This window comes from Malurus melanocephalus, unplaced genomic scaffold (assembly GCF_030028575.1).
Source record: "Malurus melanocephalus ecotype Western Australia unplaced genomic scaffold, MMel_1.1 scaffold_14, whole genome shotgun sequence".
In the NCBI taxonomy this organism is placed as follows: Eukaryota; Metazoa; Chordata; class Aves; order Passeriformes; family Maluridae; genus Malurus; species Malurus melanocephalus.
In genome coordinates, this window is record NW_026623246.1 from 5,013,681 (window position 1) to 5,032,862 (window position 19,182).

A 19,182-nucleotide genomic window follows, 5' to 3' on the forward strand; every position below is an offset into this window, starting at 1 on the left:
TGTGTAATTCAGGTTTCAGATCTAATTTATTTGCCCTCTGTTGGTGATAAAGTCATGTTACAAACATTTGCTTTTTAGTACATTGCCTGGGGTAACACAGCCGTGATTTTGCTACGTTAGCATTCCAAACTTCTTTGCCAAGCCAACCAACAAAGTAATGGACAAGACCTTTGGTTCACTTATATATTTATGAATGGAAAAAGTCATAATGTAAATTTACTCATTAAAAAAACTTGGGTACAAATTACACATACATAAAGACCACCCATTTTTTGAATCACATGGACACCTTAGACCCAAACAACTCATTGTAATAGACTTTAGTGAGAATACTCAAAGATTACAACAATTGGAAGCATCTTGGATTTTTAAAAAAGTATATTTCAATACATAAGTTTGTATGCATGCTTTAAACAAATATAGTTCAAGAATGAGCAAAGAGTCTAAACAAAAAGTAATATGACCAGCACTAACATTAAACTTCTCATCCAGGTTTTAATATGTTAGTCTAACGTAGTGTTAGTTACCATGCTGTACTGAAAAATGTAATGGCACAATCTGATCATGGTTCATTAAATATTATACCCTACTTCCCCATTATATTTAGGCTGGTCATAAAATTAACAATGCATAAGTAAATAAGTATAACCAGTTATAGACAGTTGCTTGTTTTACAAATTGCCATCAGGTAAGACATACTGCCCCCAGAGACTYAGAGATGGACATTCAATCATACCATTAAAACAGTATGGCCTGAAGAAATGGGCACAATTTTTTGAAAGTATATTAAGACAATTCTGTTAGCTTTTAGTTACCCCTTGTAAATAATCATGGTATGACTTGAATACAAGACCAAACTTTGAAAAGCAAAGGATTTTAATCGGCATAGTGCATGATTGATTCAACATAATTCCCAGGAAACAAGCCAGTTACTCGATTGCAAACTCCTTCATACCAGCCATCATCGTTCTTCTTTATCACATAAATGATTGCACCCTCCATAAACGACAGCTCATCGTCTTTGTCCTTTGTATAGTCATATATAGCAACAACTGTGGAATAAACAGGAACACATTTASCATTTTATTAATAGCAACTGTATTAAAAACCAATTGTACTTCAGAAAATGTTGAAAGGTTAGCTTGCTATCCTGGGATTTTAAACAATTAATTCACATGCTTTTCCTGTTGAACATGAAGCCCAGAAAATGAAATTTCACTTTCCTTGCAACATTAGCTACCAGTAAGAAGTGGGTGGTGACTACACTGAACGCTCAGTTAAGCTGCTGACAGAGAAGTACGGCTGATTGTGACACAGTGAAGTGGAACTTATAGACACTTAAAAGCCAATCTAGGAAATAACTAACTCGTGTGGCACCTATTTCTGATCAGGTTATCTCAAAAGCATATGGGTCCCTGTATATGAATCTCTTTATTAGAACATGCCTAAAAAATTACAAATATCGTTCCACTAAGGCCCCTGCTTGCACTTCAGTGTGGCCTTGCACACATCACAGCTAAAGCCWCTGCACACAAATGAATGGTCTTTCCTACAGAGCTCTTATGTCATAAGGAGTTCTGGCATTACTTTTTAAGGAGCTGCAATGAGTGCAAATAGAAGTTACTGAAGGAGAAAGTAGAAGTGACATGTGCTATTTTTCAGTACCTGCTTGGTGAATATTTCACTCTTACCAGCCTCCAACTTGCTGTGTGCCATTAGCAAAGCAAAAGATTTCCCCAAAGAAAGAATGTCACCACTAATACTGGAGTAAAAAACTAGCACTGTGAATATACAGACTTCAGACATCACAGCCTTACCCTTCAAAAGTTAATACGGATTAATGCAATTGATCAGCTTTATGAATTCCAAGAATCCACTATTTTACAACTACATACATTCTTAGATATCTTGATGCCTAACAATTATGTGCTGCCTCAGTTATTTTCATCCCACGGTTATGTCCTGCACAYAGTCCAGCTCTGAGTGAAGATGGAACACAGGAGCTCTGCCACTAATACCACCGGTACCCAGCCCCATTTTGTACTCRCTACAGCACCAGCCAGCTCATGAGAAAACTGGCAGCACTGCTGCTGACAAAATGGTCAGTGCCACAACACAGACAACTCCACAGGCAGGARATGTGCTTCTCCATTATTCATGGGAAGAGACGTTACTACGTGAGTTCATACCTAAGCCCAGTTGAGAGTCTGCTGATGTGGAGTCACTGATAAATCTGCAAGGAAGCCTCAACACATTTGACAGTTCAAAGTCTAATAATCCACTCTAGTCATCTAGCTAGATGGGATAAATACAGCTTGGAATTTCTGTCAGTTCTGCAGCAGTTTGTAGATGATTGCCCAGCAATACTGAGGTAGGTACAGACAGTCCAGCTCATCAAAGATGAAAGCCATCCAATTTATATCTGCTTCTTGTAAAGAAGCTTTCTTTTTCATCCATTCTAAAATGCTTGAAAGTATTTTATGATTTGTCCAAAGAAGGATTATGTCTTACCACAGTAGGTGTAGCCAAACTAAGGGAAGCACGATTTGAGGTCTGACTTAGGAGGGACAATGACTGCTTTCATCAAACATATGCTAAGTCCTTTATTACCTTCACATACCATTAATCCTCTGATACGGCACTAATATAGCTGCAATGCTTCTCTTACCTTTCTCTATATAGTTTTTAGGTGCCCAAGCAGGATCTCCATCTGCATAGGGATCGTTGTACTGCACCACAGCAGCCTCCTCATCCTCATAATCCACGGGCGGTGGGGGTGGAGGAGGAGGAGAGTCATCAAACATCGGCATCTCATCAGGAGGTGGAGGCGGGGGAGGAGTCGGGCTATCAGCAACTAGAAACATTTGGAGATTATTGTTTTTTCTTAAGATAGTGTGGAGATGCAAACAAACCTGAGGCTGTACACTGAAATAAAAGGGCTGGGGGGACAACACACATAGCATGCACTATAATACCATGCACTGATTAGAAACAGAGGTTTTGTATTAACAACTACAACACACAACTATATTTGTTATTAGTGGTCAAATCTACATATAAATGCTACTAGAGTCAAAGCACATGCTGCGGGGCATAAGCTGAACATCAGCAGAGAGGAAAGCTTCCTGCTCCAATGTCCATGCGCTGCAGCGTTAGCTATGGAGGACTCCGAGTGGCACCCTCTGAGCCAGGCAGCAACAGGCCTCTGACTGGGCCAGCAGCTTGRCTGGTTTTTAAGAAATCCTTTGTCTATACAGTCACTTTAATTTACATGTCAACACTGCTTCCTTGGATTCCTTCTCTCTCAGTGCTAGCTTTAAGAGGACAAAAAGATCTGGTGTGGATCATAAATATCTCTACCCTTTTTTAAGATTTAACCAGGTAAGAGGAAGCCAAGTAATCCTGCAGAAGAAAAGCTTTGTACAGATCCTTATCTTGCACACTAGCTTGTGTGTATGTGCACACATTCAGGATTCAATTAATAAATAGAAAACTACACAGGCAGCTGCTGCTCTTAGGGAGGAAGTGCTCAAGGAATTAAATGTACAATCCAAAATGTCAATTCCCTGCCCTGAGATTCTCCAATCAGCACAATTACAAGTTGCTTTGGGAAAGGGAAAAAGAGAAAGGCATTATGATACAAATCACTTTTAAAATCAGTTCATTAAATTAGTTTCCATAATGTTCACAGCAGCTGGCAGCGAAGCAGAGAGATGGCAACTCAGATGCAAGGCATCAAGTCACTTTATCCTATGTCTTGGGAGATGTGGTTCACTACACACAGACCTAGGTGTGCGAAGCACCGCGAAGCCAGAAGTTATCAAAAGGAAGCTACTGTTACTAACATCAACTTTGTTGCAAAGCAATACCGATTCATTTTCAAAAAATGGTGGTATTCTGCATACTGAAAACACGCTGAAAACCACTGCCCTAGGCAGGGTTTGATGGAACGAGGCATCAGGCCCCAGAATATGCAGCTCCAGCACATAAATTCTGAGAAGCCAAGCTATAGAGAAAGAACAACACTGCACTGAGTGAAGCTTTAACTACTGATGGTTACAATGGYACTGGAGATTAGAAATAGGGTGTTTGCTTGAACACCTTTTATTTTCAGCTGGTCACTACTCCAATGGTAACAACCTTTGCTCTTCAGCCCYATGCCCCTGACAAGGGCCTTGGGCTCAGTTCCCATGTCTTGTTCTGGGTCAGACTGTCTGTGCTGGACAGGAGAAGCCACACATGCCCAAGGGCAGAAGGGAGCAGGAGCTGCTGGGGCAGGGGCTGCCTSRGCCTGGGCATCCAGCCTGCTCCCTTCCCTTGAAGAGCCAATTCTTCACCTGCAAGCCCAGCTCCTCTCCAGCTTGACCAGCTGAGCTGAACACCCCACAGCTCTCTCCATCARTAAGACTGGCTGCCACTGTTTTAGTGATTCCTCTCCCACACAGAAGCCCATTAATGTCACTTGGAGACAGACTAACAAAGTCTTTGGCAGAGAGAATGCTACGTCCTGCCCGTTACTGAATAGCACTCACAGACAGGCTTCATTAATCCACCAGACACATGACAACAACGTTTATGAATGGATTGGTTCTGTGCTGCAGTTTCAGCACATCTTCCACAAAACTTATTTCTCCCCTTAATTTCTGTCTGCAGCCAGGAAAAAAAAAACAGTGTTGAAATAAAAATAATTTGAGATCTTGAGAAATCCTTACCGTAGGAAATGAAAAAAAAACTTTCAAATGCAAAAAAAAAAAGTTTTATTTATTCAACAATGAAGCTGCATATTTGAAAAGAAAGAGAGCAAGAAATGCAAGTGTGAAAGCACCAACACATACTCTAACTGAGATGCAGTACAGGAACTGCAAGCTTTATGGGAAACATTTAAAACAATTCAACTTCACATTTAAACAAGGGGAGAGAAGAGAACAGAAAATTAGACAAGTGCCACTCCATTGAAATATCCCCTCGCCTCTTGGACTTTAACCTAGACTTTTCCTGGTTCTAAACTTAGCCAGACTTGAAGACAGCATCACTTCTCCTAGGGGAGGGGAAAAAAATCATACAAAAAGCCACACTAAATGAGAAAGGGTAGAAGGATGRGTATTTATACAGCTCCAAAATGAGATCTTCTCTTATATATATTCCCATCCCTGTTCTTTAAATCAGCAGACTCCTTTTGAAAGGACTGGGTGTAGGAGTACAGCAACTTGCATGAAATCAGCTGTCCCTAAGCATCACACTGGAAAACCTCTCTGAAAGAGATGCCCATGGTTTGGGTGCAGGGAAAAAAGAAAAAGCACTGCACAATTTCTAAGCCCTTTGTCCTTGTCTTCTGAAAAAAGTCCACAAGCAGAAAATGCTGCTTTCCAAATCCACAGATCTCTATAAGGAAAAAACAAGTCTACCCACATATCCCTAACACGAGAGACTTCTTGCAGAAAACAAGGCAGATGAAAGTCTAGCACACAATGCCAAAACTCAACAACAGCCTCTCCAGCCAGTTTTGCTGAGAGGCACAGCCTGCCACACGTACCCTTCCCTCCAGAACGAGGCAGCAGCAGCTCCAAGGCACACTTGTTATGTAACTTTCTAACTCAAGGGACTATTAAAGAAAGAAAATAAAGAACAATTCCTATGACCAGATTTCAAGCTTCAGCTATTTTGCTGCAATCTCATTCACAAGTCAGCTTGCATTTTGCTGTTGCACRCACAAGTAAGTCTGTCCCTTTCACCTCTGCTCTCCCAAGGGCTGTGGTCTCTCCAGGAGGAYAATACTTGAAACAATTCAGGATCAGGTATCAATTTTCTCAAGTTTATCTGCCACGTGGAGACATTGTGTAACCTTCAACTTCAGCAGCTTTACCTCTACACTTTGAATGTTGGAAAGGTTTGTCAACACCATTTTGTGGCACACTATTCTACATCACCATGATTCTAACTGTTTACCTAGCACAGCACCAAAACACCTTCTTTTCAAATGAGAACCAGAGAGATGCCTCCGATCTCATGGGGAATGCCTACAACACGACCACTGAAAAGCGCWAATAGGAAGCAGAACAGCAGCACTACTCGACCTGAGGTCTGTAAATGGATGCTGCAGCTATATACCTAACTGTGTAGGAGTAGCCCCTGAGATCCTTGCAAACCTCAAATTGGTTCCCAAACACTTTAAAAACATTTTTTATTTACTTCATGCCCTATCTACAATGCATTTAGTCTGCTGTTTACCGAAGTGCAACAAACTCCTACAGAAAAGATATTCTCAGATCAGGAATATGACTTTACACCTTCACTAGCACTTGAGACAGTAACACTCACCTGAAAGGAATCAAGCAGTAATGGTAAAAGCAGAGTTACCAGTGTAAACACCTTGCAGCAGAGGTCACAGCTAGGGAGCATCTCACAAACCTAACAAGCAGAGCTATGCTGCAAGAAGCTCAGCAGGGAAATAGGGCTAGAGAACACAAAGAAATGGAGAATGAAAGACTGCCAAGAGGAGAGATGCCTTACAGCTCCTTTGTAATGCATTAGATCTTAAGACTGCACGTTTTCAATTGACTGTAGAGCTTCCTGGAAAATGCTACACTATTGGAATCAATGGTTACACATTACATGTTCTGACAGTCTACATAAGCCTTTCTAATAAAAACCAATTAATTATCCCTAGTGAAAAGGCAGGGTGATTCAACATTAAAATAGTATTTTCAATTAAAATACAATTTTATATTCACACCAAACATATGCACATTTCACACTGTACTTCTGTAATAAATTTGTGGTTCAGAACTTAAATGTGTCAGTAATAATCATGCACGTGTTATAAAATATTGAAGAGTGTGCCCTTCAGCTCCAATAGCATATTGACACTAGAATGCAAGATGGTATTAGCTTCTGGAAAAGGAAACAAAATAGAGTCTGACTTGCCAGCCATGCATGCTAGAAGAGAGTAGGCTCTACCCTTTAACAGCTCAGCTTGTCCAAACTTACTGTTTTCCTGCACCCTGGCCACGAAGCCTGTGAGAGGTATCTGTGGAGTCAACTGAGGCATAGGGGGAGGGGGTGGAGCAATAGAAACTGGTAGCAACACACACACCATATCGGGAAAGTCAAATGGACAAAGGAAAAAAAAAGGGGAACAAACAAAAGCAGCCGTCAGTAACGAGGACCACAAAAACAAAGTATGTAAAGAACAACAAGAACACACACACACAAGAACCTTCTTCAAGCTTGTGTTTCCAACAAGGCTGAATTCGTGGTTAGCCAATGGAGGATCAAAAGCAAAGCATGCCCGTGTTCAGCCAGGTAACAGCCGAGTGCAGGCTGCGTGTCTGGAAGCTCACAGGGTGCGTGTGAAGGTTCTTGCTCTCTCACACATTTTGTGTGCTTCACCTGGGGAGCACATAAAACTGGGCTTTTGTCTTGCTCCTAAATAAGGATGACTCAAATTTAGTAGTTATCTTTTCAAAGCAGGCTACTGGAAGTAGAGGTGATGTTTTGCCCGATTCTAGACTCCTTCCCTAAACTGGAAGTGGCGTGCTGCATCAAGTGAAGCAAAGCAGCACTGACACAGAGAAAAGACAACACTTTGGCAAGGGGCAAAATCTTCCAGTATCAATACTTCACATTCACACACAGAGCACCTTCCATCACTGTGCTCTGGGACAGGGTCAGTGGGTTAGCTTACTATGTTTTTTTCTCAGAAAAAGGGGCACTGTTATTTGCTGGTAGAAAAAAACAGATGGGTCTAGAGCACAGTGGAACTTTACTAAGTCTTCCATGGTGAGAGGGCATCCAGCAACCTAAAGTGCTGGCAAAGGCTTCAACAGCTCCAAGTGGCTACATGAGTGTGCAGAGCTCCTCAGGAGGCACTTGCAAACTCATTTTCTCTGAAGTATGTGCCTATCTGGTGAGTAATGAGAATGTGAGAACACCAGCGCTCAGAGATACCGGGCTGACAGCCCAGATGTTCAACTCTTCCCTGTGCAGGTAGGGAACAGGAATGGGAGCAGTAGGGCAAGCCATTCAAACTATCAGCTCTGGCAAGACATCTCCTCATGAATTGAAGGGAATGAAAAACATACAACAAAACCCCACCCAGAAACTCAACAAACCATCAACTCATTTGTTTATAATGCATCCTTTCTCAGTGGAATTTCTCTTGCTCTGGAGCAGAGAAATTCCTGTGAAGGTGGGAATTCAGCAGGGTAATCCAGTTGGAACCAAATTTGAAAGAGGTTCTGTACTTCCAAGTAAGCAACAGTTTTAAATAAAGCTGTAACTAAGATTAATGTTTGATGAATTAAAATGAAGCATTTAGTTCATTACAAAACCAATAATCAAATRAACTGTATGGGATAAATGACAAATAAAAGCAGCAGAACAAACAATGTCTCACAAAATTGAAGTRAACATCTAAGAAAAACCAGAGTACTTGTTAGCATGAAAAGTAAAACTTTAAGGAAACACAGGACCTGAATTTAATGTCAAGACAGTAGCTAAAAAAATAATCACCAGTTACAGAAACAGAGGAAAACAGTTTCAAGTAGCAAAACACACCCATCAAAATACTGTTTAAAAAATGTTGACCATCAGTATTTTGAAAACACCAGAAAGGCTAGATTAAGAATCAGCACCTGCATTTGAGCAAAAAATTGCTTTGGACAAATGTAAATGTTCAGAAACAGTGGTGTGCATAGCATTTAAGACAACTAAACTATTCCCAGAAGTAAAATCCTGTTTATTCAATGGAATGCAACTGTTTGAGCAGAAGGGAGTTTCTGTTGTTCTGGTCAATTAATTTGGAGGAATAAGAGTGTAGAGAAAAAGGAAGCTCTAGTATGGGAGAGCAAGAGTAGAAGGAAAATCAGGTTTGGGAAAAAGAAAAGATAGATAGTGTGTCTGCATATAAAAATGCCTTCTGACAAATGTAATGCTTTTAAACTACTCAGAAAACTCTTCAGTTTCTCAAATATTTTCAAAGCATTCTTTGCTTACGAGTAAGYGCACAGACACTGGTCCAAAGAAATCTTGAACCCAAACATCAACATTTGTTTTCTAAACAAAAATTCCTCTGAAGTTAAAGAGTTGGCATTCTGAACAGTACCAAGAAAAACCATTATAGAACTACCAGTCCTCTGTGTGTATTTCATCAAAATTTATGGAAACAGCAAGGGAGAAGTTTCCTGGTAGAGTTTTCTACCAGCAGCCAAGTAGATCATTATTTTGCAGTCCTTTCTGCAGTGAACCTTGTTTGTCCTCTTGGGTAGGCAGGCAGGAGGCTGCTGACTAAAACCTGYTCTTTTGCCCATGGCATCCATCCCTCCCCTCATTCATCTCCTATACTCCTACTAGTGTGAAAGCACAGAGGAGTTGCCTGCTAAAAGAGAGACTGCACTCTCTAACAGTTGAGTGTAAAACTAAGAACAAAGGAGAAACTTGGAATCAGGAGGTAAGAAAGAGACAGACAGGGAGGAAYTGTGTGACAGCAACATGAGCATTGTGCTCAGACAGTATTCTCTCACCACTATCCAAATAGTGGGGAGTTGTACTACAATCACATTAGGTCTCCTGCAAAAAAACCCTGGGTTTAGTTTATGTTTTCCAAGCACACCTGAAATGCCAAGTATAATGTGCCTATAATTAGACAGGCAATCCTAATATTTTTTGTCATGAGTAATAGCAAACAAGTCAGAGGGGAAAACAGTACAATTGCATACAGTGCAATCACTGCACAATTTCAATATGTTTTTTCTTGTTTTTCCTTCTATTTCAGGGAAGAAAGCAGTAATCTCATTGATGCTTTTCATAAATRAATTAAAATGCCATGCATGCTTTTACAATCATTTTGCTCAAAACAGTTTGTGATTTCAGAGCTCAGCAGCTTACTTGAATTTTGAGAATAAAGAGGCCCGCCATTAACATGAGGTTGAGCAGAAAATGGGGCAGTCACAGAAGGATTCCGTCTGTATCCACCAGAAGATGCTGAAGAAGTGGTAGAGTTGTGTCGCGAGATTTGCCTGGTCATTGTGCCATACTGGGAACCAGGAGCTGAACCAGGAGCAGCTGAAAAGTATTAGCCAGAGGAACCAAGGAAAAGACTTAAGCAGAGCATTACTTGGGACAGAATGCAGAAAATAGAAAAAGTCCAGAACATGGGAAATACTTGATTACAGTTCTCCAATAATTTAAGGTCAGTAACAGGCAATTAACAGAAAAACAAATATCCCCATTACAATCAATAATGAGAAAAAACACACAGGACATAAACCAACACTCATACCAAGGGCATTGAGAAATGCTGAGAGCTACTTTGAGAGACTGGACTGGAAAACTGAATCCACTTCCAACTCTTAAATGTATCTTAATTATACTACTACTACTACCACAATCTTAATAACATCCTTTATTAAAAAACACACAGAAAAAAAATCCACATTCTGCTCAAAACAAATTATTTCCATTGCAAACCCAAACTTGTCTCCAATATAATATGCAACACTCAACAAAACAGTGAAACAAATGTCATGAGTGTCAGATACTTGGCACATTTATCAATCATATTTGCTGGTTGTGCTTTTTAATTGATGGAATTTGCACTAACAAATCAGAATCACCAATGCCAGCTGACAAAGAGATGTCATTCATTCTTCATGATAAACACCCATATTTACCTTCCACATAATTAATTGGTGCACAAACTTCAAGGTTAACAAAACAGTTTCAGTTTTCTTATAGATTAACCTCTGACAGACAGAAGAATCATACCTTGCAAACTAATGAATCTCACATGYTGTGGTCACATGAATCAACACGATTCTTAAATGCAGAAACTGGTTTGCAAGAAAATATTTTGTGCATTTATATACATATATCATAAAATTATGTAAGACACAAAGTGAGCAGTCAGAAGTTTGCAGTCCTGTAAAGTATCTGAAGTCACTTTCACTTAATATTTCAGTAAGGGAAAGTGCAAAGGGTTATGTGGGTCAAAGCCTCCAAAGCTAGTTTTATAACTCAATCCATTTTGTCATCAGCCTGTGATAGGAAAGGGTGGGGTATTTTTTCCTGTCTATTTTGAAAAGTACTACTTTTAGATCCCACCCTAGTTGTTGTACGTAATGCCTGAAGCGATTTCTCAAGAACTGTTAGTTCATATCCTCAAGTCTTGCAGCTCGACACCTGCCTGCAGCATTATGGAATCACAGCCAAGCCACTGTGACAGACACTTGTGCTTTCCAGCCACCTAATGCCCACAGAGTAAACACACACGTCACCCTACACACAGGCTACCATTTCTAAGCCAGAGTGCAACTGCAGTGACTGAGTTTCTGCTGCAGCAGTTACACAGCCTAATACCAACAGTCAAGCTGATTCAGAGATTTTATAGATAAGATTAATTGGRTCTTAGCTTTATTGGGAGCAGAATTCAAGCCATTAGCAGCCTTTTTCCCATACCTAGTGCATTTAGCTTCAGAGGCTTTAACCACAGGAAATTAGTGGAGATTAGATTTGTTGAGAAACAAAACCCAATAAAATCACAGAACTGATTTTATATTAAAATCACATAAGTCCCACTACAGAAGAAAAAAACATCCTCACTAAGTTCATTAGGAAGAGATGATTATTGATTATGCAGCATGACTGCAATCACTTCAGCATTGACAAGTCTCACCTATCAGACTGCCCATCGGGAGAGGTGGAGGCAGTGGTGGTGCTGGCGGGGCTCCAGGAGGAACAGAAATGTGTGCTAATAAAATAGTTTATATTCCCAATTAGGCCGTATTATTAAATTTTTTTTAAAAGTACAGGCGCTTGATAGGCTTCCCAAACAAATATGAAAATACAAACTCAGMCCCTGATCCTACCCAGGGTTCTGTAACTGCCAATCTTTATTCCCATTGACTTCTACGGGATGCCAGATGACAGTAAGATTCCATGCCTATTTGTACCAYTGCAGGACCAGAAACACCTGGGAAAGGAAAGCCTGCATGTGTATAAAGAAGTGAAGACTTGTCATCCAARCAACAGAGAAATCTCTGCAAGAGCAAAATTACATTACACCAAACCTCCACTATTTCCTTATGCCTTATGGGCTTGCAAAACAGTAAACAAGTGACTGGGCTGGTTTATTACTAAAGTAATAATCCTGCCAGTTCATAATAAAGAAGGACCCTTCTCATTCTCACCATTCTTCATTCTTAAACACAAGAGAGTGTTTAAGCCTCCAACGCTGAGAGATCCTGTGCGGTTCTTGCACTACAGATGGCAAAGTTAGAGGGGTATTTCAGAAGACAGTGCTTCCCATTAAACATGTACATCGYTGCTGCTGCTCTCAGGGCATCCAGAAATGCCAAATTGTAGAGAAGCATTTAAAATTACAGTAARCTTTTAAAGGATATATTTGTCTTTTACTGCCCCTGTACGCCCTTGGTTGTCTTGTAAAAATATGGACTAGCAAAGGTGTTTCAACTGTCCACWATTCTGTAACTGACTGACCTGTAACTACTCTCGGTAAAAAATTGACACTTCAGACATCTCTCAGCACTCRTAAGTAATTTCCCGAGCTTCCAAACAGTTTCTACCCCATTTTTAGTCCAAGTCCCTCGGCAAATGCACAGAAGTAATGAGCAGTCTTAAGTTAGCATGGGAAGAGCCCCACATACCTGGCCCGATGGTTGGCGGTGAAGGGGTAGGCACRGCAATGGGAATGCCAATACTGCTGCTTCCACTGTTCTCTCGACTGCCACTTCCTCCACTACTGCCACTACASAAGAAAAACACCAGGATTAGCACAGAATCTCCTACAAAAGCTTATCAGCAATCACACTTCCTGTGTTAGCTCTGCTAGCCTAATTCAATTACAGATTGTTGAAAAATTCCCTATTAAATGCCTCTGTCTTTACCTACAATTGCATACAGATAATCAAGTCTGGATGCATTACAGTCCTAATAAATGGAATTAGCTACGATGATAAACATCACTATGAATAAAATGTGCAATTAAATGCTTCAAAAAATAAAAAGGTAACCAACCATGCAAGTTCTAGGCAATGGAGTAACAACTGCAGTAGTTCAGAGGCCTTGTAATAACTGAAAGTAGTATGCTAGGACTTAATGTAGGACTTAATGGCTAAACTCTAAATAATTATTTAAGATTATTTATGCTACCAGCTGAAGAAACATTTCCTCTACTCAGAMCAAAAGTTTAGATTGCTATGTTTTTAACTGAGAATGGACATGATAACCCAGCTAGGGTGGGTGTGGGGTATGGTGTGCTTAATYTTCTGTCTATCTAACATTCCCCACTACCCATGCATACCCTTTTGTGTATCAAAAGTTTCTTTCTAAGATGGTCTGAAAGGTAACAGTACAGCCAGCTCACAGTTTGTCTAAATAATGTTATATAATACACAAATCAGAGCCAGCTATGCAAAAYATAGAGAGCTACTGGATAACATTTCTACACATGCCTTTGGAGACTGTAACATTTATTTTCTTTGAAGGAGCTGAAAATGAATCAAAATACAGGTAGAATCTGTCCTTATTCTTATCTTAGAGTACTCCTTAGTTCAGGTCTTGAATTTATACGCATTAAATGAATAATGTAAAGGAAACGAAGTAGACAAGATGTTTTGAAGCCAAAACTTCACTTTAATTAATCCATGTAATTAAARATACTCAGTGAAGTTCTAGTTTATTTACCATTCCTGGACAGCTATAAAACAGTCAAGAGTCAAGTGCAAATCATTCAAATACGTTTCTTTAGAAAATAATGTTACAGAAAARAAAATTGGTGATCTGAAATGGAAGCCAAGATAATTCCTTCAAAATTAGTGCTCTGTCTGCTGAAGACCTTGATCCTGTCACCATGGTTGCAGCTGAATTTCTAACTGCAGCCTACATAAAAGATCTTGTGAGACAAGAGTAAGGAGCATTCACAGTAGCCAGCAAAACAGACTAACAAGATCCTCAATGCAGCGACATTTAGAAGTTATTTAATCCTGACTGTATTTCATCACCCTGTCTAAAATATTCTCTCAGTCCTGTTAGTGACCTACCATGTTTAACTGCCTACTGAGAGTTTTTTATAAAAGAAAAATATTAAGAAAAAAGCACTCTAAAAAACAAGCTAACCTTTCACTTCTAACTATATTGAATTCTTTCATCTGTTTTTTCCCTGCAGTTTGAAGCCTGTGATAAAAATCAAATTGAAAAAAGATAAACTCACTCAAGAGACTCAGAGAAACACTCAGCTTCGCAATTCAAGAATTATTTTTTTTAAAAGCTACACTCAGAACATTGAATATGAAGGTACCTCTTTGCATTAGGGAAGTCAACAATGCAGTGAAGTTCTGTTGATGCAGTGGTAGAATAACTYACCTTTTTGCCTTTCAACAAAAAGCCAAAAGCTTCAAAGCTTTACTATGACTACAGTAAACATTAGCTTRCCAGGCAGGAAAGGGTTACTGTGGGAAAACACCCTACCTGTGTGTTCGTGGTCTCTGGTTCAAGGAAGCTGTCCTCCCTGGACTGTGCTGACTGCCCAGCCTGGCAGGGCTGGTCATGTAATCATTGGGGACTGTTGGCGGCTTCACTGGCTCCAGGGTTTTGTAAGGAGTATTTCGTCTGCTCAAGGACAAGAGGATTTAAAGATGGAAAAATWAGGAATCAGAAGATTAAAAGGAAAAATAAGTGAAGTTGTAAATCAGTTTGTTTTCTAAATTTTTCATGGAAGATCACTGCAGAGTGACCTACATTGCAGTATATATGTTTAATGTATCATTTTATATATAATTATATTTATATATCATTTATATATAATTATATTTAATATATAATAACATAATATATTGCAGTATATTAAAATTCCAATGGGCACAGCAGACAGCCACAGTCAACAGCCTAAAGGACTCTTATGTAGACAGATCCATACAAGCTGGCCTACAGCRCATAAACTGGTCAAAGTAACCTAAATTAAATTTACCACCCAAAACACATTATTTGAACAATTTAATATCCAATAGCYACATCTGTGTAACATTCTGGGGTTACCTGTCAGCACATGACAAACTTCCRTAGTACCAATTTCCTCATCACCCCCACCCCTTCCCATCAGAACCCTTTCCAAAAGTATTCTTGGCTAAAGGCATTCATCTCATTAAGACATCAGCAAGGCTGAATCAAGATTCACAGAACAAGTGACATTTGCAATCATCAGTGCTTCTTCYAGGAGCACTGCTTCATGCAGTAATCAAGCAATCTCATCTCACATAAGCAGACCTGAAAGTGTTTCACAGATGAGCTTCACTGTCTCCATTTTRCAGCCCAAGAAAGCAAAGCCCAAAGAATTCCAACCTAGCAGGCTGCATCAAGTTGGAAATGTAACACGGATCTTTCAAGATCTATTTATCAGACCCATTATTRCTGTAAGAACAGTGAATTTATTGTACTGAATTGCAGAGCTCTTCAGTTCTCTCCAGTAACTGAGAGATCCACTGCAAAACACAGAATTTGGCAATGCACCAGAGCTGAGCAAAACCAAAACCTGGGTTTTTTTCAGTTTCAGCAAAACTGAACTACTGGCATTTAATCATTTGTTCARTTACTGATTATAACTGAGTTGGTAAGTAATACAGTTTCCTGGTATTTTAAGWAACTTTCTACATTATGAAAACCAACAGTACTAAACTTATTCTTCAAGGTTATTTCAGTTGGAAGCACATTAATAGTCTTCCCTGCTCATCATTTTATTTAGTAGTCTTTAGATCGCTATTGCTTACAACTGGAATACAAAATTTCTTTTTTTTCCCCAACTGATCTCTTTTGACAGATCTATAGGTGGTGACACTGTGCATATCAAAATCATCTGGATTTTTTTATATAGACAAACTAATTTACAAACATCACAGTACATGAAAACAATTACAGCATTTCAACTTTCTTGAGAGGTTTTAATAATAAATTGTTACAGATGGAAGACAAAACCATTGTTTCCTGACACTGCTCAGACCTCCCCACCTCACTGTCCCCCAATGTTTCAGTGTGATCCTGGGAACCCTCGCCACCAGGRAGAGGGCCAGGGAGCCCAAGGCCTTGCTCTGCTCCAGGACCCTCAAGGAATTACTTCAACTATTCCTGCCACATCCAGATCCAGCAATTCACTCATTCTTTTGTGATACTTCCAATCTGAGCATCCAATGATTTCCACAATCTCTACCTGGTYCTGTGAAGAGACTCCTGTTTACTTCAGTCCCTTTTGCATTTCACTCTATGTGACTTCCACMCAGGACTATTCCTTTAGATAGTCCTGCCTTGGAGGGACGAGCTGCACCACAGGCAGCACCTACTTAAAGGCSGATATTACACACTAAGCTCATTCTGGTTTTACATACTTATCTCTGCCTTCTGGATCAAAGGGAGAAGAGTAGCATCCTTGCGGTTTCTAGCGATTTTTTTCTGCATAAATTAGGGTAAGTCATGCCTATGATATTTCATGCTTTGGCAGAACACGGCTGCTCAAGACAAGAACTGTTCTTCCTGAACAAGAAGGGCAGATAGAAATCTCTCTTACAAACCCACATTATTCCTCCCCCTCAGCCAACTGCTGCCACTTGTCAAGCTCATCTGGAAATGACATTCAGCTGATTAATCCTTATCAGGCATCAGCTAAGGCAACCAAACAGCTCTGGCTTGTTCAGGGGGGAGCATTAGAGAGAGGCAGCTCACCAGTACATCAATGCTGCTGTTTCACTAGCAAGCATCCAAGAGGACATGAAAGTGCTACCCAGGTTCCCAGGGCTGATAAACAACTCTCTCAGCTGGGATAACAGACACAATTGGAATACTGATTTCATGCCCTTGAGCAATGGGAATTTTCAGAAAACATGCTGAGGAAATCACTAGGTTAATTTCTCTGTAGAATATGCAGCAAACACTAYCACCAAAGCATCAAACGGGGATTTAAAAAATCACTAAGTCTTCAACAAAAGGAGTTGCTGCTTCTAATCTTCATTGACCATTGCTCCTGATCTCCAYCCTGCTCTGTCTCATTATTCCTCATTTTTCCAGCTTCCTGCCTGAGACAATATACCTGAAGCTAACGCAACCCTGCCAGCCAGCTTTACAGTGCCTCAGTCCCCCAAAGTATAAAGGAAAGGCTGCGAGTGACAAACAAGTAGAAGGTCATTTAGAATGCTTTTTGGAAGATGTTGCACAGTTGGACAGACAAAACCATATGGCACRTGCACTGAGCTTCTTAAGTATTAATGTTTTGGTCTCTAGCAACAACTACTTGCTGGCACACCAAGATAAGCAGATTTCACTCCCCACAGGTCCACAGCAGCAAAATAGACGCAGGGAATTCTGTTCACAGTGGGACTGTGTAATAGCAAAATCCTTCTTCATTTAAGTATAAAAATAAAAATGCACAAGCCAACAAGAATCAATGTTGCCACTGTGTTCACAATGCCACGAATTTTCCTTAGATAATGCAACAAAATACAGCACAGCCATTTCAYAGCTCTTCTAATATTAAGAAAGGACTAAACAAGAATTTACCAGTGAATTCATTCCCCCACTGAGGTTAAAACCTCAAGATTCTCTTCTGTCATTAAGGATTTCTCCCCAAAGTCACGAATAAACAACAGCCTCCTCATTTACCTATATCCATATAAAATCCTTGCCCATGAAAAGAAGTTGTTTTAAAAAATCATCATGAAAACTAGAGTCAATGAAGCTGAAAGGGTTTATGCAGAAAAGGTACTTGTGGGTTTCTTTCCTAAAAGCCATCAGAATTCCCATCTATCCATGAATTTAAGAAACACTACCACTGGCACAATTAAAAATTTCTATCACACAGGAGGGACCAAGCAGTCCATTCTTACCCCAGAGTTCCTCGGCCTGACATGGGAGGACTTGGTGGTTTTTGTGTAGGCGGATTTGTTCTTGACAACGTGCCAGTTCTTGCAGGCTGGTTATTTCCATGCTGAAATAAGGGAAAACATGATTTTATTTTTATAACAGAGCAACTCTATTACTGACAGCTTTTTTTTTTTTTTAAAGTGTAAGAATATGAAGCGAGAATTCCCAGACAGCTGTCAAACAGCAAGTTTTCAGCTACACACGAGACAGACACCAGTAAATACAAAGAGTCTAAATACAAGCTTAATGTTATTTTCACTATTAATTTACAACAGACATCAGAAAGGTAAGTAACTGACTTGTTCATGCACAAATCTCTTCTATTGTTTTTTTCCTTAAAGTGAAGCCACATTGTATTCATTGCCATTCGGGTGTTAATAATTTAAATCAAAGTTTAACACTGACAGTACAATACAGCCAGCATGGCCCAGAATTTCTCAATTTGCCCCTGCTATTTGACTAGCAGAGTCATTCGGGTTGTCTGGGAAGTCTCCTGCAAAAAATGTAAGTGAAGGGAATCAAGGCATCTACTGAATTCATAGCAAAGCACTATATGGGTTAGAGAAATTAATGTATCTATGTATAAATGCAGATGTCAATGTATCACAGATATATTGACACACTAAATGCTGTAAATGAAAAAAAAAGTATAGCATGTTTAATCTAAATATCCTATGGAAAGCAGAAGAGAGTGTAAGAGAGCGCTAGTTTTCAGTTTTAATGGCTCTGCAGCCTCTACTATCAGTCACATGAGGCACTGTGGGTCAAAGGAGAAATAACACTTCTTACCTTGGCTTTTAGCCACTTAACGTTGGCAAAAGAAGGGGGGAAAAAGGTAGAAATTAATGGCAGATCCATCACAACTGACAGGACAGGTTAAACTACAGATAATCACATTTTAAAGAAATCATTTGTGTCAACTGATACTCAGCTCATCCCTGTACACTAGGAGAGATTTTACTGTGTCAGTTATTGAAAATTCTGTGACTGACAAAAAAGCGACCACAGGAAGAGCACTTGTGTCAAAACTAAGTTTAGCTAAGTTTTGCCAGATATGTCTGCCAGGTTCCTCATGGGCAGTAAAGGGTTGAAAAGCCCTCTGCTGACCATTCAAGTCCAAACCCAAATCAATGCTACTTCAATGGCAATATGCACTTAAGAATTCATTCACAAAACCACAGTTTCAGCAACATGCACAGAATTGACGGGCTTGTTGCTTCGATACTTAACCTTCATATGTTTTCAAGAAATCCTAGCTGTTTC

At 39.8% G+C, this 19,182-nt stretch overlaps 1 protein-coding gene across 14 annotated transcripts in view; it reads right to left on the reverse strand.

Moving 5' to 3' along the window:
• Positions 1-360: 360 nt before the first annotated feature.
• ABI1 (abl interactor 1) overlaps positions 361-19,182 on the reverse strand; it is a 77,805-nt gene continuing 58,983 nt past the window's right edge. For 2 of the 14 annotated variants that reach the window (XM_057384180.1, XM_057384128.1), the window contains 8 exons: positions 17,883-17,983; positions 14,485-14,625; positions 12,663-12,763; positions 11,672-11,746; positions 9,886-10,062; positions 6,988-7,074; positions 2,669-2,854; positions 361-1,052 (listed from right to left, as the gene is read on the reverse strand). In XM_057384180.1, coding sequence (XP_057240163.1) covers positions 877-1,052; positions 2,669-2,854; positions 6,988-7,074; positions 9,886-10,062; positions 11,672-11,746; positions 12,663-12,763; positions 14,485-14,625; positions 17,883-17,983 — 1,044 coding nt within the window. In that variant the 3' untranslated portion in view covers positions 361-876. Of the gene's footprint in view, positions 1,053-2,668; positions 2,855-6,987; positions 7,075-9,885; positions 10,063-11,671; positions 11,747-12,662; positions 12,764-14,484; positions 14,626-17,882; positions 17,984-18,708; positions 18,724-19,182 lie in introns of all 14 variants that reach the window. The other 12 variants (XM_057384231.1, XM_057384213.1, XM_057384222.1 and 9 more) reach the window with 11 other exon arrangements.